Genomic DNA, 24,934 nt, shown 5'->3' with positions numbered 1-24,934 from the left:
GCCATAAGGGTGGTGTCATCTGCATATCTGAGGTTATTGATATTTCTCCTGGCAATCTTGATTCCAGCTGTGTTTCTTCCAGCCCAGCATTTCTCATGATGTACTCTGCATATAAGTTACATAAGCAGGGTGACAATATACAGCCTTGATGTACTCCTTTCCTCATGAAAGTACAGATGACCCTATGTTAAATACTTGTAAGTTTGCGTTTCAGGAGACTCTGCAGGTATTCACTAACACCTGGGGTTGTGTGATGCACCTCCAAGCCCGTCCCTGGCATGACTGGATGGTATTTTCCCCTCCAAAGCTCTGGAAGACTTTATTATGCCCCACAGAACTAAATGGGAGACAATAAAACTGTTATATCCTTTGAATTGAATAGGAAAGGTCAAAGGGAAAAGAATGCAATAGTAGAGGAGGAAAGTGCTTTTTGAAAATTGTTCAATTTTTCCATATAAGAGAAAATACTTTGTTCCTTTTAATAGATCTGGAGATGCAACACTAGAGATTTTTTTTTGGTTAGACTTATAGAGAGAAAAGAAACAATCAAGAATTTTGAGAGATCCCATTTCCCAAACAAATATGTACTATGTTCTTACTATTTACAAGATGTTATTATAATCACTTGCATCTGTATGATCATTTGTAAGTCTGAATACTTTTTCATAGACACTGGTAATAGTAATGACCCTGGCAGTTGTCAGACCATGTATTGCTTTCCTTATTTGATATTTGAAAAAATAAGGCTCAAGAGAGTAAAAAAAAAACCATGTTACACAGCATGGACATGCGCTCCAGAGCCTGAACCTGAACCTAGCTCTTCTGTCTCCAGACTTGAGCCATAATCATTTCTCTGTGTACTTACATATAGGATTTACATACATTTGTGTGTACATTTATCTGCTTGTCATAGTCTGAAGCATATACATACCAACTTATTAGGCATGCTGGACACAAAAGCTTTAGCATAGTCAGTGAAGCAAAAGTAGATGCTTTTCTGGAATTCCCTTGCTGGCTCTATGATCCAACGAAAGTTGGGAATTTGATCTCTGGTTCCTCTGCCTTTTCTAAACATAGCTTATACATCTGAATGTTCTCAGCTCATGTATTGCTGAAGCTTATCTTGAAGGATTTTGAGCATAACCTTGCTAACATGTTAAATGAGCAAAATTGTACAGTACTTTAAACATTCTTTGGTATTGCCCTTCTTTGGGACTGGAATGAAAACTGACCTTTTCCAGTCCTGTGGCCACTGCTGACTTTTCCAAATTTTCTGACATATTGACTACAGCAATTTAACAGCATCATCTTTTAGGATGTGAAATAGCTCAGCTGGAATTCCATCACATCCACTAGCTTTGTTCGTAATAGTGCTTCAGAAGGCCCACTTGACTTCACACTCCAGGATGTCTGGCTCTAGGTGAGTGACCACACCGTCATGCTTATCTGGGTCTTTAAGACAGTTTTTGTATAGTTCTGTGTATTCTTGCCATCTCTTCTTAATCTCTTCTGCTTCTGTTGGGTCCTTAACATTTCTGTCCTTTATCATGCCCATTCTTGCATGAAATGTTCCCTTTATAGCTCCAATTTTCTTGAAGAGATCTCTAGTCTTTCCTGTAAGGAGTATGACAAGGCTGTATATTGTCACTCTGTTTATTTAACTTATATGTAGAGTATATTGTATGAAATGCCAGGCTGCTTGAATCACAAGCTAGAAACAAGATTGCTAGGAGAAATATCAGCAACCTCAGATATGCAGGTGATACCACTCTAATAGCAGAAAGCAAAGAGGAACGAAAGAACGTTTTGATGAGCGTGAAAGAGGAGAGTGAAAAAGCTGGCTTACTACTCAACAGTCAAAAAACGAAGAACATAGCATCTGGTCCCATCGCTTCATGGCAAACAGAAGGGGGAGAAGTGGAAGAAGTGACAGATTTTATTTTCTTGGGCTCCAAAATCACTGCTGATGGTAACTGCAACCGTGAAATTAAAAGACATTTGCTCCTTGGAAGAAAGCCATGAGAAAACCTAGACAGCATATTAAAAAGCAGAGACATCACCTTGCCAACAAAGGTCCATATAGTCAAAGCTATTGTTCTTTCAGTAGTCATGTACCGATGTGAGAGCTGGACCATAAAGAAGGCTGAGTGCCAAAGAATTGATGCTTTCGAACTGTGGTTCTGAAGAAGACTCTGGAGAGTCCCCTGGACTGCAAGGAGATCAAACCAGGCAATTCTAAAGGAAATCAACCCTGAATATTCATTGGAAAGACTGATGCTGAAGCTGAAGCTCCAGTACTTTGACCACCTGATGCAAGGAGTTGATTCATTGGAAAAGACCCTGATGCTGGGGAAGATTGAAGGCAAATGGAGAAGAGGGCAGCAGAGGATGAGATTGGTTATATAGCATCACTGAGTCAATGAACCTGAATCTGAGCAAACTCCAGGAGATAGTGAAGGACAGGGAAGGCTGGCATGCTACAGTCCTTGGGGTCACAAAGAGTCAGACATGACTTAGAGACTGAACAACAGCAATGCTGGGTGCAATAACACATGAATGGATGAATGGAGAAGTCACGTCTAAATGCTTAGTTTAAAACACATATAGCGCAGAATCATATTTTACTGTATTTTGGAGTATAAAGGTCAAGGGATACTGTATAATCATGCAGACATTAGCTGTCACCAATAACATTAGCTGTCACCAATAGTTCTCAATGTTTTATACTCACCCTTTCTCTGAAGACTGTAAAAATAAATATATTTATTTGTTCCTGAGGTTAATTCTCTAAATCCTGTTACAATGATATAAAAAAATTTTAATATTCACTGTAATTTGCTTTTAGTTTGGGGCATTTTCTAAGTAATGTTTTAGCTAGACAATAGATAGAATAAAAAAAATGCAAAGAGAACTCTTAGTGATACAAAAGTCTTCACACTAATAAAAGTTAAAATCATTTCACTGTTTACTGGATGCTTGGGGCTAGTGCAGTGGGACAACCCAGAGGGATGATATGGGGAGGGAGGAGGGAGGAGGGTTCAGGATGGGGAACACATGTATACCTGTGGTGGATTCATTTTGATATTTGACAAAACTAATACAATTTGTAAAGGTTAAAAATAAAATAAAATTTAAAAAAATAAAATAAAATTAGCCAACACACACAAAAAATAAATAAATAAAAGATTGACTTCAGATCAGAGAATGTCCTGGGTACCACCTTAGGACATCTTCCAAACATTTCTCCAAAGAAGACATACAGATGGCCAACAAACACATGAAAAGATGCTTGACATCACTAACTATTATAGAAATGCATATCAAAACTGCGATGAGATATCACCTCATACTGGTCAGAACTCTCATCACCATAAAATCTAAAAACAGTAAAATGCTGGAGAGGATATGGAGAAAAGGGAGCCGGCCTGCACCGTTGGCAGGAATGTAAGTACAGCCACTGTGGAGAACAGTATGGTGTTTCCTTAAAAAACGAAAAATAGAACTACCGTGTGACCCAGAAATCCCACTCCTGAACATATACCCAAAGGAACCATAATTCAAAATGACTCCTGCGCCCCAGTGCTCATCGCAGCGCTGTTTACAATAGCCAGGGCATGGAAGCAGCCTAAATGTCCATCACCGGAGGAGTGGTAAGGAAGATGCGGCGCCCTTATACAGTGGAATGTCACTCAGCCATAGAAACAAACAAAACTGGGCCATTGGTAGAGATGTGAATGGACCTAGAATCTGTCATGCAGAGTGAAGTAAGTCCGAAAGAGAAAAATATATTTTAACACGTGTATGTGGAATCTGCCTCTAATCTTGCAAGAAAGGAAAATGAGATGAAAACTCTGATCCTTGAGAGATGGATATAGTATATATATTTATCTGTTTACATCTTTTGTACATGTGTTGAGCTTAGACACCTAGGAAAATATACTGAAACTCTCCACAAATGGAGTTCAGCTTACTTGCTCCAAGAAAGCTGTGCCTGGAACACTAAGTCAGGAGGATACACCAGGGTGGATCCCTGCTTATGTTATTTTTACAGATTTCCAAGGGCAGAGATTTCACTCTGTCAGTATTTTTTTAGCATTACCATACAATAAGCATATTGCAGGCCGTGTCCACTTAGCAACGTCTTAGTTTAAGGATATAACTTAGAATAGCAGAGGAGCACTTATAATAGAAGTTAGCCATGAGATCTCCACTAGGTCTCCAAAAGTTAGTGTACCCTAAGCCTTTCCTGCCTTAGTAATCTCTGTGTAAAACACTAAGGAAGGAAAGACAAATTGTGGAGTAGGGGATGAATTGTGCATTGCGAAAGAGGAATTTAGACATTATTTACAAATTAAACTCAAAGAACACATTCTTTAGCACTTGTTCTGTTTGTTCATTTGTTTTGTTTTTAAGTAACGGGGATCTAATTTATTCTTTCCTTGGTGGGGAGATAAAATAATTTATACCTTCATTATGTTCTTTTCTTCATAATTGAGACCTCAGTTTGTTACTGCTTTTGGCAAATTGTACCTGCCAGAATAGATTGGTGTCTGCTCTTCTTCACTGAAAGGTGCCTGACCAAGAGCTGCCTCTCTTGAGTAGTTCAGTCTTCCAAAGTCTAATACAACAGAAGTGGAAAGGAAAGTGAAAGGAAGGATATGTTCAAGAGTGTATCACATCTTTAGAATCTAAAACACTAAGTCTATTGGCTTGCACTAGAGCTTGGCAGAAATACTGGCCACCCGTGTGATTTTTATCTTCACACTCATTTAGGCAATTACCTTGACATGGGACACAGTAGTGATGGTTTCCATTGAAAGGCTCTATTTAAACATCTTTTTTTCTGAATCACTGAGATAAGAATGGAACAAATGAAGATGGAAAAAATAATTGCTGGTATATAAGGTTTCTACTTCCAGTTCTGTTAAACTGTGTTAATGCCTAATTAATGACATTCCTATTGTACAAAAATATTGAGAATGCAAATATAATTTCTCAGCGAATTATTTCATTATATTGAAGTGACACACGTGAAGTAATAACTTAATGTGGTTTTCATAAGAACCAGCAGTTGTGGACTTTCACTTAAAATTTCCAAGTGGAATGAAATGCACTTTTCTCATGACTACTGTGATTAAGTAAAAGTGCCTTCTATATTTATGTGTATAGTACTACCTTATTTTAGCAAATATTTATCATTGAAGTAGGGTAGTGAGGTTTATGCGAGTAAATTATTACTGACAGTGAAACCCAAGGAATGTAAAGGGATATGACTGCCAACAGCTGCAAGAATCTGGACTATTCCTCTTTCTCAAAACACGGCTCCAGCAGTTGATGTACGAATAGTGGTGGAAGAGAGGTCCTTTTACATAAAAAAAAAAACCCTCAACCACTCACACCTCTTCAGCTAGAACAGCAGAATATCAAATACTGTAGTCTCAAATTTAAGCTGTAAAATAATGGTGGGGCCTGAGAGAGGGGAGAGAAAACTGGAGAGGGACTTGGTGGGGTTGATTGGAAGAGATTTGATTCTCCATTTATTTGATTTAAGGGTTATCAGTTTTAAGGAGTGCAATTAGAAATAATAAAGCTTTTTCAGGAAAAAAAAAATATGTACACGTGTGTGTTCTTGGTCCTTTCCAACTCATTGTCACCCCACGGACTGTAGCTCGCCAGGCTCCTCTGTCCATGGGATTCTGTGGGCAAGAACACTGTAGTGCATTGCCATTTGCTCCTCCACGGGATCTTCCTGACCCAGGGATCAAACCCACCTCTTTTGCACTGGCAGGCAGATTCTTTACTGCGCTACCTGGGAAACCCCTCAGGAAAAGTGAAGCTACATTAAATGTACAGTTTTTAAAAACTGACAATAGGGTACAGTATCTCACACTTTTGTAGTTCTCGCCAAGTCTAAAGATGGCTCTGGATACACTTTGGCCCTGAGCAGTGAGGCCTCAAGTCTGGTGAGAGGCCATGTGGTGGAACCTGTGCTACTCAGGTTGATGAGGGGCTAACGATGGCCTCTTACAGTTGACAGTTCAATTATGAAGCATATTGAATAAAGGCTTTCCTCTGTATTTTCAGTTGGGCTAAGGTTGTTTTTTTCTTCCATTTAAGAATTTTAATATTTCTGAAAGTCATACAACTTCTTTTGAAAGTCTAAGGAAGTTGTCAACAAATTGTTCCATACCTGAGTAGAGGCCTCCATGATGCATGTTTGGTAACACCCATCTTCGCTAACCCTGAACACTCTAGGATTTAGCCTGCTGCTGCTGCTGCTGCTGCTAGGTCGCTTCAGTCGTGTCCGACTCTGTGTGACCCCTTAGACGGCAGCCCACCAGGCTCCCCGTCCCTGGGATTCTCCAGGCAAGAACACTGGAGTGGGTTTCCATTTCCTTCTCAAATGCATGAAAGTGAAAAGTGAAAGGGAAGTCACTCAGTCATGTCCGACTCTTAGCGACCCCATGGACTGCAGCCTACCAGGCTCCTCCATCCATGGGATTCTCCAGGCAAGATACTGGAGTGGGGTGCCATTGCCTTCTCCGAGGATTTAGCCTGAACATCTGTCAATTTCTACTGCCTTTCATTGTTTTGCTTCATATATGGAAATCAGTCTTCTGTATACATGAAACAGGAATTTTAGTCAATAATGAGGGGCTAATATTTTAAATTTAGGGATCCGTGTTGATACTAATGCAAATAACCAAAGCGTAAAATGAAATCTCAGAGACCCTTTGTGTGTGATGATGTTTGTTCATAGATAATGACAACTAATAAATGGCATAATTTGTTTATTTGCCTGGAATTTGGCAAGTATCTTATGGAATGTATCAATAACAAACTGTTAGTCACTCAGTAGTGTTCGACTCTTTGTGACCCCACAGACTGTAGCCCGCCAGGCTCCTCTGACCTTGGAATTCTCCAAGCAAGAATACTGGAGTGGGTTGCCATTCCCTTCTCCAGGTTGCCATTCCCTTCTCCAGGGGATCTTCCCAACCCAGGGGTCAAACTAGGTCTCCTGCATGGCAGGCAGATTCTTTGCCATCTGAGCCACCAGGGAAGCCCCAACAATCAATAACAAGGTGCATTCCAATTTCCAAAATGCTAAAATAGGAGAAAAATGTGATTCTTATAATCAAGGAAATTTGGTGTTTATCTGTTGACTTTTACAGTGGTAGAAATCAGATCAGATCAGATCAGTCGCTCAGTCGTGTCCGACTCTTTGCAACCCCGTGAATCGCAGCACGCCAGGCCTCCCTGTCCATCACCAGCTCCCGGAGTTTACTGACACTCACGTCCATCGGGTCAGAGATGCCATCTAGCCATCTCATCCTCTGTCGTCCCCTTCTCCTCCTGCCCCCAATCCCTCCCAGCATCAGAGTCTTTTCCAAAGAGTCAGCTCTTCACTTGAGGTGGCCAAAGTACTGGAGTTTCAGCTTTAGCATCATTCCTTCCAAAGAAATCCCAGGGCTGATCTCCTTCAGAATGGACTGGTTGGATCTCCTTAGAGTCCAAGGGACTCTCAAGAGTCTTCTCCAACACCACAGTTCAAAAGCATCAATTCTTCGGCGCTCAGCCTCCTTCACAGTCCAACTCTCACATCCATACATGACCACAGGAAAAACTATAGCCTTGACTAGACGAACCTTTGTTGGCAAAGTAGTGTCTCTGCTTTTGAATATGCTATCTAGGTTGGTCATAACTTTCCTTCCCAGGAGTAAGTGTCTTTTAATTTCATGGCTGCAGTCACCATCTGCAGTGATTTTGGAGCCCAGAAAAATAAAGTCTGACACTGTTTCCACTGTTTCCCCATCTATTTCCCATGAAGTGGTGGGACCGGATGCCATGATCTTCATTTTCTGAATGTTGAGCTTTAAGCCAACTTTTTCACTCTCCACTTTCACTTTCATCAAGAGGCTTTTGAGTTCCTCTTCACTTTCTGCCATAAGGGTGGTGTCATCTGCATATCTGAGGTTATTGATATTTCTCCCGGTACCAAAAAAAATCAGAAAGCTAGTATTCAAGTAGCTTCTTGGTTCCTAATTTACCTGAGATAGTCCACTTTCCACCCATTGTCCTGCCATAATTATTAACCTTATGCTCTTAAAGGAGTCATTGGTTTGGGTGATCCTTTATATAACTGTTCTATGTATTGGACACTTGGTGACACCAACACTGACAAGTTTCAGGAGAACTGAATAGTTTGATATACAATATATCTATAAATACATATAATAAATTCATATAATCTTCAGGAAAACCTTGTTAAATCAGTCGTTCCTTTGCTGAAGAGGATACAAAGCTCAGTGAGATTAAACGGCCTGCCAAGCTCATTCAACTTTATGTTACGGAACCAAGACTCCCATCCAGATGTCCAGGGCCAGTGAATTCTAGTGATTTTATTAATAATAACAGGAATGATTACCATCATCATCATCACCTTAATTGTAAAGCTATCACTTACCCAGTGGAGGTTGGTGGCTATTGTTTGTTTCATTGACCACTTTGGCAATCTGGTGAAGACTATGGACATCTTTTCAAGAACTATTTTTTAAAGCATAAAATAAAATGCATAGTATTACAAGGATATGAATTTTATTAAAATACAGTTACCAAATTTTTAAACTAAATATGTGATATTTTTATATTTTTAAATGCATAAAATAAGATCTTGAACTGTTATCTATGATTGTAATTTTAAAGAAGTGGTGAGCATAAGAATTATTTTGATATTTCTACAAGTCTAACATGATATGAAAATATCTGTGATGTCTACTTGGTGACAAAGTGGCAGGTTTTGCTAATACTACTGTGATTTGTTACTTTCATTCATAATTGAAGGAAATTCTAAATTTCAGTTAGAGGATATTGAAAATAAAAATATACTTTTTTCCCACTCAAGTGGGACCACCTCCAAATTTATGAACTCCCGAGGGATTCTAGGTTGAGAACTCTTGGTTTGAATAAATTGGCAAAATAACTATTATTATCCCCATGATACAACTGAATAAACTGAGGCCCAGAATATTCAGTAATGTGCCTAATATTTTTCACCCAATAGCCAAGAAGGGTGTCAAGTGATGTTAGCATCTATGCTAATATCCTCTGGCTCCCCAGTGGCAATCACTATTGAGATGGGAACTCAATAGCATCCACCCCTCTTGGAGACAGATGACCCCATCAGGATTAAAATCACTTGCACCTTCTTCAAACACCAATGATATCCTTGGTGAAGATTGCAGATAACCAAAGAGAAATTTGGGGCAAGGTCTCTGTGCCTGTTTTTATTCAACTTTCCTCCAAGCATTTTTAGTGTTCGGTCTCCCCCTGAGTGGTCCTCAGGTGGCTTTTCAGAATGATCATTATTTCCGATGTATTTGATGCTATTTTCTACCGTTGCTGTTTTCCTCTCCTACCTTTAGGTGATTACTGCTGTTGCTTATTACTATTCTTGGATGAGGGAAATTGTTTTTCTACACCTCCCCTAGCTCAATATAGATACTTAGTTTGGATTTTTTTCTGGAATTGCTGTAATTCCTTAGCCTCTTTTTATCTAAACTATACCTATTAAATTATCTTAACTCTTCTCAAAGCTAAATTGCCTCATCTGTTTATTATTTTTCCTTCATTTTGTCTGAATACTTTAAAACTTACGAAGTATGAGAGGCAATTGTTAGAGCTCTAAGTAGTCCCAGGATGCATTTATTAGTTTCTGTAATTGAGTCTTACCGATTACACCATGTATTATTGGCCTCACGTTGTACTAACTCTATCATAACAAACCTTAAAATTTCTTTTAAAAATTATTTAATATTTTAAAAATTCTTTGTGCATGCCCCCTTGGCAGTTCAGCTGGTAATTGCTCATTCTTCCTCTTCCTGTTCATGGTGGCCATTTTATTTTGACAAATCTTGCACATTAGGATTTCTCAACTTTGATGGTGAAATGACCATGACATAGGGTCTGCTAAGGATGTCTTCTAGCACTGTTTTCACCTGAGAGAGAGATTACTTTGGCCATACAGCTTTGTGAATAAAAGTATCTTAGTATTCAATTATTGAAGGAATCTTAGAACTTTCATTTGCAGTTAGGTAATTGAAGAGCATTTTTTATTGCTATTAGTTTATATAGCCTTATAGGAAGGATTTGTTTTTAGCCCTTATAATAGATGTTATAAAACTTTATATATTTGAAAAGCTTTATAAAATATACCCCTTCATGGATCACAGCCTTGTCATGGTGAAGGGGCTTGCGTAACTCAAGCTATAAGCTATGCTCTGCAGGGCCACCCAAGACAGATGGGTCATAGTGAAGAGTTTTGGCAAAGCGTGGTCCACTGGAGAGAGAAGTGGTAAACAACTCCAGTATTCTTGACTAGAGAACCTCGTGGACAGTATGAAAAGGCAAAGAGATATGACACTGGAAGATGAGCACCCTGGTCGGAAGGTGTCCAATATGCTACTGGAGAAAAGTAGAGGGCAATTACTAATAGCTTCAGAAAGAATGAAGCATCTGGGCCAAAGTGGAAATGATGCCCAGCTATGGATGTGCCCAACACTGTAAAGAACCATGTTGCAAAGAAGCCTCGAATGTTAGGTTTGTGAATCAAGGTAAATTGGATGTGGTCAAGCAGGAGATGGCAAGAGTGAATATCAACATCTTAGGAATCAGTGAACTAAAATGGATAGGAATGGGGGATTTTAATTCAGGTGACCATTATAACTATTACTGTGGACAAGAATCTCTTAAAAGAAATGGAGTAGCCCTCAGAGTCAACAAAAGAGTCCAAAATGCAATACTTGGGTGTAACATCAAAAACTGTAGAATGATATTGATTCATTTCCAAGGCAAGCCATTCAGCATAACAGTAATCCAGCGCTATGCCCCAACCACCAATGCCTAAGAAGCTGAAATTGACCAGTTCTATGAAGATCTACAACATCTTCTAGAGATAACACCAAAAAAGATGTCCTTTTAATCATAGGGGGTTGGAATGCAAAAGTAGGAAGTCAAGAGGTACCCAGAATCATAGACAAATGAAGCAGGCAAAGTGACCTTCCAATACAAAATGAAGCAGGGAAAGTCTAACAGAATTTTGTCAGGAGAACATGCTGGTCACAGCAAACACCCTTTTCAACAACCCAAGAGATGACTATACACGTGGACATCACCAAATGTCAATGACCAAATTGACCAAATGGTCAATACCAAAATCAGATTGATTGTGTTCCTTGCAGCCAGAGATGGGAAAGGTCTATACAGTCAGTAAAAACAAGACTTAGAACTGACTGTGGCTCAAATCATGAACTCCTTATTGCAAAACTCAAGGTTAAATTAAATAAAGTAGAATCCCCATGGACAGGGGACCCTGGTGGGCTATAATCCATAGGGTCACAAAGAGCCAGACACAACCGAAGCAACTTAGCATGCGCACATACACAGGGAAAACAAGTAGACCATTCAGGTGTGACCTGAATCAAATCCCTTATGATTATACATAAAGATGACAGATAGATTCAAGGGATGAGATCTGGTCGAGAGAGTGCCTGAGGAACTATGGTTGGTTTGTAACACTGTACAGGAGGCAGTCACTAAAACCATCTGAAAGAAAAAGAAATGCAAGAATGCAAAGTGATTGTCTGAGGAAGCTTTACAAATAGCTGAGGAAAGAAAAGAAGTGAAAGGCAAGGGAGAAAGGGAAAGATATAGACAGCTGAATGCAGAGTTCCAGAGAATAGCAAGGGGAGATAAGAAGGCCTGCTTAAATGAACAATGCAAAGAAATAGAGAAAAACAATAGACTGGGGAAGACTAGAGATCTCTTCAAGAAAACTGGAGATATCTAGGGACCATTTCATGCAAGGATGGACACAATAAAGGACAGAAACGGTAAGGACCTAAGAGAAGCAGAAAAGATTAAGAAGAGGTGGCAAGAATACACAGAAGAACTTTACAAAAAGGATTTTAATGACCCAGATAACCACAATGATGTGATCACTCACCTAGAGCTGGACATCCTGGAGGTGAAGTCAAGTAGGCCTTAGGAAGCATTACTACAAACGAAGCTAGTAGAGGTTACCGAATTCCAGTTGAGCTATTTCAAATCATAAAAGACGATGTTGTTCAAATGCTACACAAATGTCAGCAAATTAGGAAAACTCAGCAGTGGCCACAGGACTGGAAGAAAAAAAAATTCATTCCAATCCCAAAGAAGGGCAAGCCTCCAATTAAAATAAATTAATTAAAAAAAAAAAAAAAGAAGGGCAATGCCAAAGAATGTTGAGACTACCATCCGTTTGCCCTCATTTCACACGCTAGCAAGGCTGTGCTCAAAATCCTTCAGGCTAGGCTTCAGTGGTACATGAACTGACAAATTCCAGATGTACCTGCTGGGTTTTGAAGAGTCAGAGGAACCAGAGATCAAATTGCCAACACTTATAGGATCCTGGAGAAAGCAAGGGAGTTTCAGAAAAACATCTACTTCTGCTTCATTGACTAAGCTAAAGCCTTTGACTGTGTGGATCACAACTGTGGAAAATTCTTTAAGAGATCAGAGTACCAGACTCCCTCACCTGTCTCCGGAAAAACCTATATGCAAGTCAAGAAACAAACAGTTCCAAACATGGAACAATTGACTGGTTCAAAATTGGGAAAGAAGTATGATTTATATGCAGAGTACATCATGCGAAAGACCAGACTGGATGAATCACAAGCTAGAATCAAGAGTGCCAGGAGTAATATCAACAACCTCAATGATACCACTCCAGTGGTAGAAAGTGAAGAGAAACTAAAGAGCCCCTTGATGAGGGTGAAAGAGAAGAGTGAAAAATCTGGCTTGAAACTCAGCATTCAAAAAACTGAGATCATGGTCTGGTCCCATCACTTCATAGCAAATAGAAGGGGGAAAAGTGGAAGAAGTGACAGATTTTATTTTCTTGGGCTCCAAAATCGCTTCAGATGGTGACTGCAGCCGTGAAATTAAGACATTTGTTCCTTGGAAGGAGAGCTATGACAAAACCTAGACAGCATATTAAAAAGCAGAGACATCACTTTGCCAACAAAGGTCCATATAGTCAAAGCTATGGTTTTTCCAGTAGCCATGTACAGATATGGGAGTTGGACCAGAAAGAAGGTTGAATGCTGAAGAATTGATGCTTTTGAATCGTGGTGTTGGAGAAGACTCTTGAGAGTCCCTTGGACTGCAAGGAGATCAAACCTGTCAATCCTAAAGGAAATTGATTCTAAATATTCATTGGTAGGACTCATGCTGAAGCTGAAGCTCCAGTACTTTGGCCACCTGATGGGAAGAGAAAACTCACTGGAAAAGACCCTGATGCTGGGAAAGATTGAGGGCAAAAGGAGAAGTGGGCAGCAGAGGATAAGATGGTTAAATAGCATCAGGGACTCAATGGACATGAACTTTACAAACTCTGGAAGATAGTAGAGGACAGAGGAGTCTGGGTCCCTGGGTTCACAAATACTGAAGGCGGACTAGAACTGAACAAGGCTGAATAATCCAGGTGAGAGATTATAATAACATGGACCAGTGGATGGGGTGAGAAGTTGTTAGCCTCCAGGGATATTTTAAGGGAAGAGCCAACAGGATCTGATGGTGAATTGTATATAGAATGTGAGAGAAAGGTGACCAGTGTGACCCCACAGTTGGAAGCCTGAGCAACTCGAATGGGAGGAGTTGGTTAGAAGGGTCTGAGGAGGTGATAAGGAGCTCAGTTTTGGACATGTTAAGTTTGAGCTATCAGACATCCACATGGAGAGGTCAAATACATGGCTCAGTAAAAAAGACTAGAGTTTAGGGGAGAAGTCTAAAGGTAGTCATGGTTATGGAGTTTTCTCCATATGTATCAACAGTACTACTTTCCTTCTTTCGGTACCTCTGCCTCCTGTCCATTGGAAGCCCAGCTTCCACGCTTTCAACAGAGGGATGCTATCTTTGCCCTCCAGAGGATTTAAGAGCCTCTAGTCCCCAGGGCTATGGGCTTCCCTGGTGGCTCAGCCATAAAGAATAACCTGCCAATGCAGGAGACATGGGTTCGATCCCTGGGTGAGGAAGTTCCCCTGGAGTAGGAAATGGCAACCCACTCCAGTATTCTTGCCTGGAAAACCCCATAGACAGAGGAGCCTGGTGGGCTACAGTCCATGGGGTCTCAAAGAGTGGGACATGACTGAGTGACTGAACAAGTCTGTTGAGTTAGCATTCTCCATAGGTCTCCTTCATCCCATCCTTATCAAAATCATTGGAAATCACTCTGTCTGAGCTATTCTCTCCCTACTCCTGATTCAGTTTCCATCTCTCTTTTCCTTCCCCCATGGCCCTCATAGCCACTGGCCCCTTAAGGCATTTGGATGCTCCACCATTCCATTCAACAACTCAGATGATTTTGTTTGATTGAGATGGTTTTGTTCAGCCTTCTATGAGGTTCAATTCAATCGTCTATGGACAACTTGAGGCTACTTTAATCATAAAACCAAATAACTAGTAACTCTTGCCCCCAGATTCTTACTGGCCAAGATCATTTCTTTCATTCTTTTGGTGAAGAATTCTGGAAATTCAACTAAGCAAGTAATTGGGCATTTCACCATATCTGAAGGTGCTTTTTGAGAATGTTTTTTAGATTTGCTCCTAAACCCATGTCAGCAGAAGAGGGTTCTAACACATGGGCAAGATTACAACCAGACTTTTTAATTTTTTAATGATAAAAATTCAATACCTTTCCACATATCCAAGTTATATATAAACATATGAATCTTCTTTGAATCAATAATATAGAATATCCACTCATTCAACACATATTTATTGAGAACCTATTACATGTTCTTCGTGTTTCAGGTACCCTGTCATTAAGGAGTTCCCTGTAATTAGGGAGCCTCAGTTCAGTTCAGTTCCGTCACTCAGTTGTGTCCGACTCTTTGTGACCCCATGGACTGTAGCACACCAGGCCTCCGTGTCCATCATCATCTCCCAGAGTTTACACAAACTCATGTCCATTGAGTCAAGGATGCCACCCAAACATCTCATCCTCTGTCGTCCCCTTCTCCTCCTGCCTTCAATCTTTCACAGCATCATGGTCTTCTCAAATGAGTCAGCTCTTCACAGCAGGTGGCCAAAGGATTGGAGTTTCAGCCTCAGCATCAGTCCTTCCAATGAACACTCAGGACTGGTCTCCTTTAGGATGGACTGGTTGGATCTCCTTGCAGTCCAAGGGACTCTCAAGCATCTTCTCCAACACCACAGTTCAAAAGCATCAGTTCTTCAGCACTCAGCTTTCTTTATAGTCCAACTCTCACATCCATACATGACTACTGGGAAAACCTAGGCTTGACCAGATGGACCTTTGTTGGCAAAGTAATATCTCTGCTTTTTAATATGCTGTCTACGTTGGCCATAACTTCCCTTCCAAGGGGTAAGCGTCTTTTAATTTCATGGCTGCAGGCACCATCTTCAGTGATTTTGGAGCCCAGAAATATAAAGTCTGCCGCTGTTTCCGCTGTTTTCCCATCTATTTGCCTTGAAGTGACGGGACTGGATGCCATGATCTTCGTTTTCTGAATGTTCAGCTTTAAGCCAACTTTTTCACTCTCCTCTTTCACTTTCATCAAAAGGCTCTTATATGCTTCCAAATATCACATAGGATGTTCTTATACTAAAAACTTCAAATTTAACTGAGTATCCTGCATCTTACCTGGTCACTCAGCTTGTAGTCACATGACAGCTTGCCTGGGCTGGGTGATCAAAGATGGTCCAACTTACAGAAGTTGGGACTGGACTGGCTGTCATCTAGGCTGATCTTCCCACGTGATACCCCAGGCTTCTTTACATGTCAGTCTTAGGGCAGCAACAGGTCAAGGTGGCAGCTGTAAGCCTTCTTTCAGCCCATGCTCTGAAGTCACAAATGGTCACTTCTGCTAGAGTCTCTTGGTCAAAGAAAGGCACGGGACCAGCCTACATTCAGAGCATGGGGGAAGAGAGTTGTACCTCCTGATGAAAGGAATGTTACATTTACATTGGAAAAGGAAATATATACAGGGAATGGGAGGGTTTATAACCATCAAATAATCAATCATAAGTACTAAACATAATAGAGAAGTCCCTGCCATCAGGGTCCAAACACTATTCCAAGAAGAGACTAGGAAAACAAGCCCTCTTGTCTGTTTTTGACCACCTCAATATCTAAAGATCAGAAGGATGAGGAAGCCAGCCAAGGAAACTGAGGAGGCACACCCAGTGATGTGTGAGGACAGCAAAGAGTCTAAGGTCCCGGAAGCCAAGGGAAGAAAGTGTTTGCAGGAATCAGCAAGTGACCAGTTCAGCGCCACCAAATATTTGCAATTTAATGCTAAATGATCTCAATCTTGGAATTTTCACTAACTTCTACAAAAATGCTAGGAGGGACAATTGATATTTGAGAGTGAGTTAGAAAAATTAGGCACCATTAATAATCATACCATGACAGACAGACTGCCCAGAGCAAACAGGGAGGTATGGTCATCCAGTTCGGTTTCTGCCTCAGTAACTGTTAAATAAATACAGTTTGCTTCCTAAAGAAACAGCTTTACTGAAGTGTGACTTAATATTTTGCTTTTGGATTTAATTGAGGATCAATATTTAGGAAACAGTGTTATGAAAGGAGTTTCTGCCTCTTTTTAAAAAACTGCTATTGGAGACTCTTTCATAATTTTGTTCAATGTTCCTCATAGAAAGAACCATGTGGCAATTCCTCTCAGAACTGATTGCTGGCAAAACTGTTAAAAACAGGATAATCTGGAGCTGAAATAAGTTTTCCAAGGAGCTGGTGATATCCTTTCTTTTCCTAAGTAATGAGAGCTTCGTAGCACATTGTCTTTTCCTCTTACCTTGGCAGCACTAGCTAAGTTACATCTCCAAAATTGCTGTTGGGGTATCATGTCAGATTTTCCCAGTTGTGACCTTATTTCTCCTTACATATTTATTGAGCACCCACCATGTACTGAGCTCTGTTATTTAAGCCAGAAGTGTGGTAGAGATCCACACAGATTCAATCCCTGTCTTCAGGGCATTTTTTTGGTTCTCGAGTTTACAGTACTTATAAAATATAGTATTAGTGTCTTATAAGTTCTAAGCTCAGTTGCTCAGTTGTGTCCAACTCTATGCGACCCCATGGACTGTAGCGTGCCTGGCTTCCCTGTCCATCACCAACTCCAGGAGCTTACTCAAATTCATGTCCATAGAGTCAGTGATGCCATCCAACCATCTCATCCTCTGTCATCCCCTTCTCCTCCCGCCTTCAGTCTTTCCCAGCATCAGGGTCTTTTCCAATGAGTCGGTTCTTCGCATCACATGACCAAAATATTAGAGTTTCAGCTTCAGCATCAGTCATTCCAATGAACATTCAGAACTGATTTCCTTTAGGATGGACTGGTTGGATCTCCCTGAAGTCCAATGGACTCTTAAGAGTCTTCTCCAACACCACAGTCCAAAAGCATCAATTCTGTCAATTAGTGTCTTATAGGAAGACTTGAATTCTTTCAGGAGCAAGGTGGATATAAAAAACAAATTGAATAAAGTGTGACAGCACAGCGCATTAGACAGGGGTCTGGAGTGTTAGAAATGGAAGGCGAGGGGAGAGGCAGAGCGTGAAGCCTTGAGTACAGCCAGAGCCTTGAAGCTCATATTTGGGTACAGTTGTCTTTCATGAGGTTGCAGACCCACCGTTGTGCTTCTGAGAGAAAATAAGTCATGTTTAAAAACATAAAATTACTTTTAAAGCTGTGTTTGGCATCTTTACTAATATTAGTAAAGAATGCTTGATCAAATAAAGCATTTAAGGATGTTATCATAATCCAAACATGCTCTAAGTGCTCATCTACTGGCTGTGGAAAAGGAGAACTCGTGATTAACCATGCTTTAATGTGATACGCCATTGGATCGCATAAATATCTCAGTTCCAGATTATAAAGTAGCCTATTTTTGCAGGACATAAAAATAAGCACTATTATTTTTTAAAAGAAATAACCTGTCTACACATAAGAAAAGGAACTCCTTATCAGTTGTAACCTTGAATAGGGATTTAAAGAAGCTGCCGTGGGATTTCCAGCCAAGAGAAGAGGACTGGTTTGAAGTCAACTCAAAAGCTCTGTCTTGGCTGATAAGACCCCTCTGTCCAAAACCAGAAACACGTCTCTGTGCCTATTAAGCATGTAACAGTGTCAGAGAAGAAAGGTCAGACGAAGGAAGGGATCCTCTTTTAAACAATTTAGTTCTTACACCTTGATGCAGCATGGCAGATACAAGAGGAGACAGGGAAAATCCACGCGAGGGAGGAGGTTGAGAGAGGGATGGAGAATGAAAGAGGCAGAAGCAGCTGCTTTCACAAAGCCAGCTGTGTTGGAGATTTCTCTTTACAGCTGCTTATTGAAATGTGTATGAAACTAGCAACGCCAAACACTTGGGCAATGTATTATGTTAAAGGAATCAAAATTTAATTGTGGAGATTATGAGTCCCACTGATTTCAGCTACTGATTATGTTGCTTCAACATGCAGGAATAAAATTAAAAGCTGAGATAGACAATGAGCTACCATGTAAGCTCTTAAGCCTGTCTACCAAATACTCTGGTTACTGGGTAGTTTTTATTCCTCAAAGAAATGTGAATACAGTCATAGTTCCAGTATAATAGAAATAAAATTCTTATTTCTTTTAGCCTATGTTTATGCCGTATCTTTCAGCCTTCCGAGTCACTGTTGTTACCATAGTGACATTTATAGAGGGATCATGTGTTTTCCATAAGTTTAAGGGCTATACGTGGGCCTTAACCAGCTCAAGAGAATTCACTGAGATCTAGAGTGCTTGGCGCAACACTGTGAAAATTGGATTGCCTGAAAACACAGGTTTGACTCACAAGAGAAACCTTCTGTGCACATATAGAATGATAGGGCTGGAAAGGGGTCCCCGGAAGCCATTTATTCCGTGCCATCTCCAGGCTGCATGGTGGCTAAACCACAGTAGGTGTCTGCGATTTTAGTACCAGTGTAACTTAACCAAGACTGCCCCTTCTCCCAAGCCACAGCCAGTTTAACTGTCAAATACAAATAGTGTATGGTCCTCCACCTTGTCATCCTCTCTTTCCTGACTCTCCCCGCTGGGTCCCCAAGGTTGTTCAAAACTGAATGCTGGCGAGCGCCAGAAATAAAAGTCTGAACCTCGGGGTAGACATGACCAGAAAGGAAAACCTCTTCTTGGTTTTGCCCAGCAGGGAGGAACCTCTTTTCCTATCACCCCGTCATGACAGGTGTTTGACCTAAAGCTCCACGAAACTCTCCCCTACCCCATTTATATACCCTTTGAAATGGGAATCCCAGGGTCACTGGCTGCGCTGGAGAAGATGACTGTAGCAACTCAGCGCATGGTCTCATAGGATGATTCCTTCTGAGAACTTGTTTTGAGTTTACCACCTGACCAAACAGCGTCACAACCATCATCTGTAAAATATTAACTTTTACTGGAGAAGTGACGTGGTACCGAGACTGATTGCCCTGTGTTGGGGGCGGCGGGGGAGGGGGGTGTGTTTACTTCTTCGAAGATTGAACTAAGGAGGCTAAATGATTAATTCAAATAATTAGGAGTCTCTTTTTCTCATCGTTTGATTTTGGGGATTACGATTTTCGTTCAAAACTAAAGACAGGTTGCCTAGGTTATGAGAAAATAAAAGCTTTAAAACAAAAAAAATGATGCCAAGTTTGGGAGGAGAGGAGATGTCGAGCTTGAATCTATGTTTCTGAAGAAGAATTATCTGGAGTTTTATAAAAGCAAAGAACACAAACATCACCCTTGTGTTTATGTTAGGAAGTAAGCATTTGAAAATATACAATATGTATTTTAAACATTGTTCTACTTTTTAATCTTGGGTTGCACCCAAAGAATGCTAATGGTTACCAAATTGTTCTTTGGCAGAGTAAGCTGACCCTTAAGAAAAGAAAAGAAGTGATAGGATGTGATTCTAGCACAAAACAAATGTATGAATCTTCAGCCCTAAGCAGATATTAACTACTCGAGCAGCCCCGATCTAGGAGGTTAGCCAGCAGCTTTTCTCTGCATTGCATTATGTCCATTGGAGGGCAATGAAGGACAGTTTCCATGGCTCTTAAGAAAGAGGTCTTTCTCCTCATTAAGAGAGCAGGACGAGGAGTTTACACGTAGTATCTGAGCTTGTCACTGAGCTTCTCAGCCTCCCCATCTATATGTTCACCTCAATCGGTGCTGGTTATCTCAGCAATAAAGCGTTCAGTCTCCAGAAGGGAGGTTTCTCCCTACATCCCGTAAGTAGGAGGATGGATATTTTGTTTTGTGTGCAGAAGTGGGTCGAGTGAAACCAGCATGGGTCGCTCCACTGTCACTAGCTATAATCAGCTTTCCAAGTCGACACCGAGTGTGTCCCCAGTGGCCCATAGCGTAGTGAGGGACACGGATGTTTGCGACAACACATTCTGAGAAGCAGCAGTTGTAACAGCCCTGTGACCCGGCTTACTCATCCCAGTTTCTTTGTGCAGAGACGTTTTGTTTTCCCAGCTTTTTGGCCATGTGCTAACGATTAGACAATGATGCCATCGATGAGGAGGAAAAGCAGTGTCATGGATGGTGGGTGGTTTATTTTCTTAGTTGCTTGTTGAAACATATGGAAATGTTTATATATAAATAGACAACAGTAGACTGCTGCCGTCATGTTAGCAACAGCTAATAAAATCCTACATGAATAGAAATCTAGCACGTCTCTACCTACGACAGAATTCTGATTTACTGAAATCTGCACATCCTGTCTAATTGGGGTTAAAAAAGATATTTTATTATTTTAGGCTTTTTATTCCTAGTTGGTAGGAAATGGTGGAGCAAGGCTTTTGTTTTTGTTTTTGTTTTCAATCTTCTCTTTGCCTAATCAAATTACTTTGTTAGCAGGGACAATAAATTCTGTCCAAACAGATTTTGTATTGTGATCATGCAAGAATATTTTAAACTCTGTACATTTGTTTGACTACAGTCTTTGTATTTTTTAATTAAAAGCAAGGACCTGTGGCCTGACAATTGGAAGTAAGCATGAGCAGACAGAGTATTGAAGGGGCTGAGCCCACAGTCTTGGGGAAGCAGACCTCTGGGCTTGAATTCTGACCACTCCACTCACTAGCTAGGTTTTCTGACCACTCCACTCACTAGCTAGGTAAGCTTGGGGAAGTTAGTTAACCTGACCAGACCTCAGTTGCTTCATCTGTGAAATGAGAAATATAACGGCACTTATAGAATGATGATAAGCATCACCTGGGCTAAGCTATAAGGCATGTCACACAATGTCTGGCATGTTGGAAGCACTGCAAAAATGATACTGGTTATCATTATATGCAGCTATCAGAATGGTTTATTTGGAGTCCTTTCTTGAAAACCTGAGAAGTATGGATCTTTAATGGTAAGACCAGTACTGGGGTGCCATCATTATCCCATTTCATGGCAGAAGAAACTGAGAAGTCACACAGACTGCCCAGAGTCACAGAGCTCATGACTGGTCAGTCTGAGGATTAAACTCAGACTGAATAGTCCCAGGGCCCATACTTGTTAACCCTGTGCTAAACCTATTGCCACATAGCATCTGACACCTTTGAAAGTGTCCTTATTTAAATTAATCTCAACATTCCTATCAGCATCCTGGCATCACATGGTACCATTCACACATGGTGGGATACCCAGGCCCTTGTTCATTTGCAGGTGTAGAGGGCCAAGAAGCCCTTCGTGCATATTTTGTAAGGAGCTTGGACAAGTTCAGCTCACACCACCACTTTCACTGTGGTCCACGAAGATCTTTTCTTTGAAGACCCTCAAAGTTCCATGTGCCCAGGCTCATTGTTCAAGCTTGAGTGCATGCTCAGTCGCTTCAGTTGTGTCTGACTCTTTGTGATCCCATGGACTGTAGCCCACCAGGCTCCTCTGTGCATGGGATTCTCCAAGTAAGAATACTGGAGTGGGTTACTGTGCTCCTCCAGATCTTCTCAACCCCGGGATTGAACCAGCACCTCTTACATCTCCTGCACTGGCAGGCGTGTTCTTTACCACTGTCTAAGCCTGGAAAAAAGCATTTGTTCCAGCCTACAGATGGAGATGCTAAAGGTCAAGGCATCATGACTTGGGGACAGAGAGAGAGGCCAGACACTCCTCTCGGCAGTCCAGCAGGTCAGTTGTTGAGCCAGGAGTAGAGCTGAGTGGGTCCAGGGCTGGGCGCGCCTCACCAGTCTGATGCCCAAATCACTACCTGGCTCTACTTTCAACTAAAACGTATATAGTCAGGAGCAAATTGGGTAATTTTCTTATTGGAAGGATGGGAGTCTGTGAGAAGCATGGGAACCCTCACAGACATTACCTAACTCTGTCTTTATTTGAAGATATATTGTGCTATTTCTTTTCTCATTTTTATAGGGGAGGAAAAGAATTTGGGGTAGGAGCAGTGGGCACATAAGGGGACAGGGTTAACCCTGCCGAATTCATATCAAGTTGTTGACCAGCACCAGTGTGCTAGCTGGATGAGCCCTGAATGTAATACATTAATGCAAGTATTTCTGCTTGTTCTAAACTCTTAATGATGCTACCTTCTTGCAGTAGCCACAGCTGAAAACAGAGAAAAGTGTTTTGTTTTGTTTTTAATCATAATTGCCTTGGTCTTTCTCTGAAAATCACCATGAAGACAGAAATTCCTTAGACGTGAAAGTGGAAATACCAACAGACTTCTGCTTTGTCAGCCTTCTCATCATCAATGATAATAGAACAGGTATCCAAGGATCACAAAGTTCAGTCCTATAAACACTAGAAATGTCCTTCTTTAGAACCCACCACTGTTCTTGCTGTTGTAACAACAGTGCCCGTCCACGGCAATAGGAAATCATTATAAAAAGTATCTGTTTTACAAAAGAAAAAAATAATTATGCAACCCTGAAATTGTTATGCAAGTGAAAAATCATTCTAATTCAGAACAGGTGTAACTCCATGCTAGCTATAGCAGTGTGGAGTTTTGGAAAGCACAGTATTTCAGACCCAGCTCTCTCATTTGCCAACTGTGTGACTCTGAGCAAGTCACCTAACCTCTCTGATCCTCAGTCTCTTTTCTATAAACCACTATCAATGGTAAAACTGCCCTGTCTACTTTATGGGTCATGGAAAAAAATCAAAGGAGATTGCAAACATGAAAGCCCTCTGAAAGCAATGTAAAAATGTCATTATTGATTTTTACTAGGTGAGTAATGACGATGCCAGCTTGAGAATAACTTGACCAAGGTAGTATTTGGTCAGTCTTGAAGAAAAGAATGGTTCCTGAGAAATAGATGGCCAGGCCACTTTAAACTTGAAACAACCTTAAACTTGAAAGTCTTTGGGCCGGGTGGCAATTGAGCTGTGCAATCTGATGAGGGCCTCTTCTAGGCTCTTGCTGTGACAATATTGGCTACATGAAATCACTGTGCTTTATCACCAGACTTTATTTGGGAAAAGTTTACACACTCAGCCGCCTGGCAGAGCTGCTGGGGTTTAGAGTTCTACAGTTGTACCCCAGAGAGAGCATCATTTCACTGGCATTCTATTACCTCCCTCCCTGGGGACTCAACAGATGGCACAACAACAGAATCAGAAACCCGAGACAAACCTGTCGGTTTGATGCTTTTAAGCCTTTGTAGAATCCACAATTAAAATAAGACAGGATGTCCATCAAGAGGAAAGAGGTGCAGCGAAATAGGCCCACAAAGCATACCTTTTTTTGGCCTAAACATGGCTAATGCTATCTGGAGATCCCCACTGTAGAAAAGGAATTGTATCTGGTACAAATTAAGCTGTTAAGAAAATTAATTGAAAGAATATTATTGATAATAGCAATAATTGAGTGATTTTAATATGGAGCTTTATATTTATTTTCATTGAATTTAAAGAAAATCTTTCCAAGTCAACTCAAATTTGGCAGATCCCAGGATGAGTAAGCTTGCATCTCAGAACTGTTAGTAATATGCAGAACAGACCCCAAGTCCAGCAGAGCCTCATGTGTTTTGGCAACAACTAGTGAGGAGATAAAGTCTCTGATTGTTGTTTTTTCAGTAACTCCCAAAGAGAAAGCAGAGATGCAGCAGATACGAACCAAACACTTATCTCTTTTGTTTAGGCAAATAGTTCCAACTACAGCCTCGTGATGGAGTCTGACCTGGGAACCTTCTTACCCTCTGGGCTAAAGTTCACTGGCTCTGACAAGGCCAGGGTCATCATGGAGGAGGTCATGAGCCTGCTGCAGCCCATCAACATCACACAGGTCCTGAAGGCTGGAGACGGGACGGACATTAACTTCTGGATCCAAGATGGAGTGCCTGGTAAGAGCAGAAGATGAAATTAGGGTTCTTTACATACTGTAGCAATTTAAAACAAAGTTTCTCTTCTAACACGCCACAACAGATACTGGTAGGTCAATTAATACATGGAAACCCTTAGCTTTTGTCTACAAGATATAATCTGATGATTTCCAATATTGGGATAATAATATTCCTTTATATTTGTTTATCCATCTGTCTTCTCTTTCTAAAGTACAAGTTCCTCTCTCCAATAAATTCTGATTTAATGACTCTGGGATTGGGCCTAGAAATTGGTTTGGTGTTTTTAAAAACAGGTATATGGTGATTGTAACACAAATGATCTCCTGACCAAAATTTATGAAATAGAGTAGAAGATAGTTCAGTTCAGTTCAGTCGCTCAGTCGTGTCTGACTCTTTGTGACCCCATGGACTGCAGCACGCCAGGCCTCCCTATCCACCAACAACTCCTGGAGTTTACTCAAACTCAAGTCCATCGAGTCAGTGATGCCATCCAGCCATCTCATCCTCTGTTGTCCCCTTCTCCTCCTGCCCCTCAATCTTTCCCAGCATCAGGGTCTTTTT

General features: G+C 40.9%; 1 protein-coding gene across 2 annotated transcripts in view; it reads left to right on the top strand.

Annotated features, from left to right (window-relative positions):
• Positions 1 to 24,934, top strand: part of CPQ (carboxypeptidase Q) — a 561,149-nt gene that overhangs the window by 453,027 nt on the left and 83,188 nt on the right. For both annotated transcript variants that reach the window (XM_010863545.1, XM_010863546.1), the window contains exon 7: positions 24,172 to 24,373. In XM_010863545.1, the coding sequence (XP_010861847.1) occupies positions 24,172 to 24,373 (202 nt within the window). The remainder of the gene's footprint in view (positions 1 to 24,171; positions 24,374 to 24,934) is intronic.

The sequence above is a fragment of the Bison bison genome, unplaced genomic scaffold, assembly GCF_000754665.1.
Source record: "Bison bison bison isolate TAMUID 2011002044 unplaced genomic scaffold, Bison_UMD1.0 scf7180017864491, whole genome shotgun sequence".
Taxonomy (NCBI): Eukaryota; Metazoa; Chordata; class Mammalia; order Artiodactyla; family Bovidae; genus Bison; species Bison bison.
The sequence above is the reverse complement of the archived record's forward strand: the minus strand, read 5'-3'. Positions and strand labels throughout refer to the sequence as shown.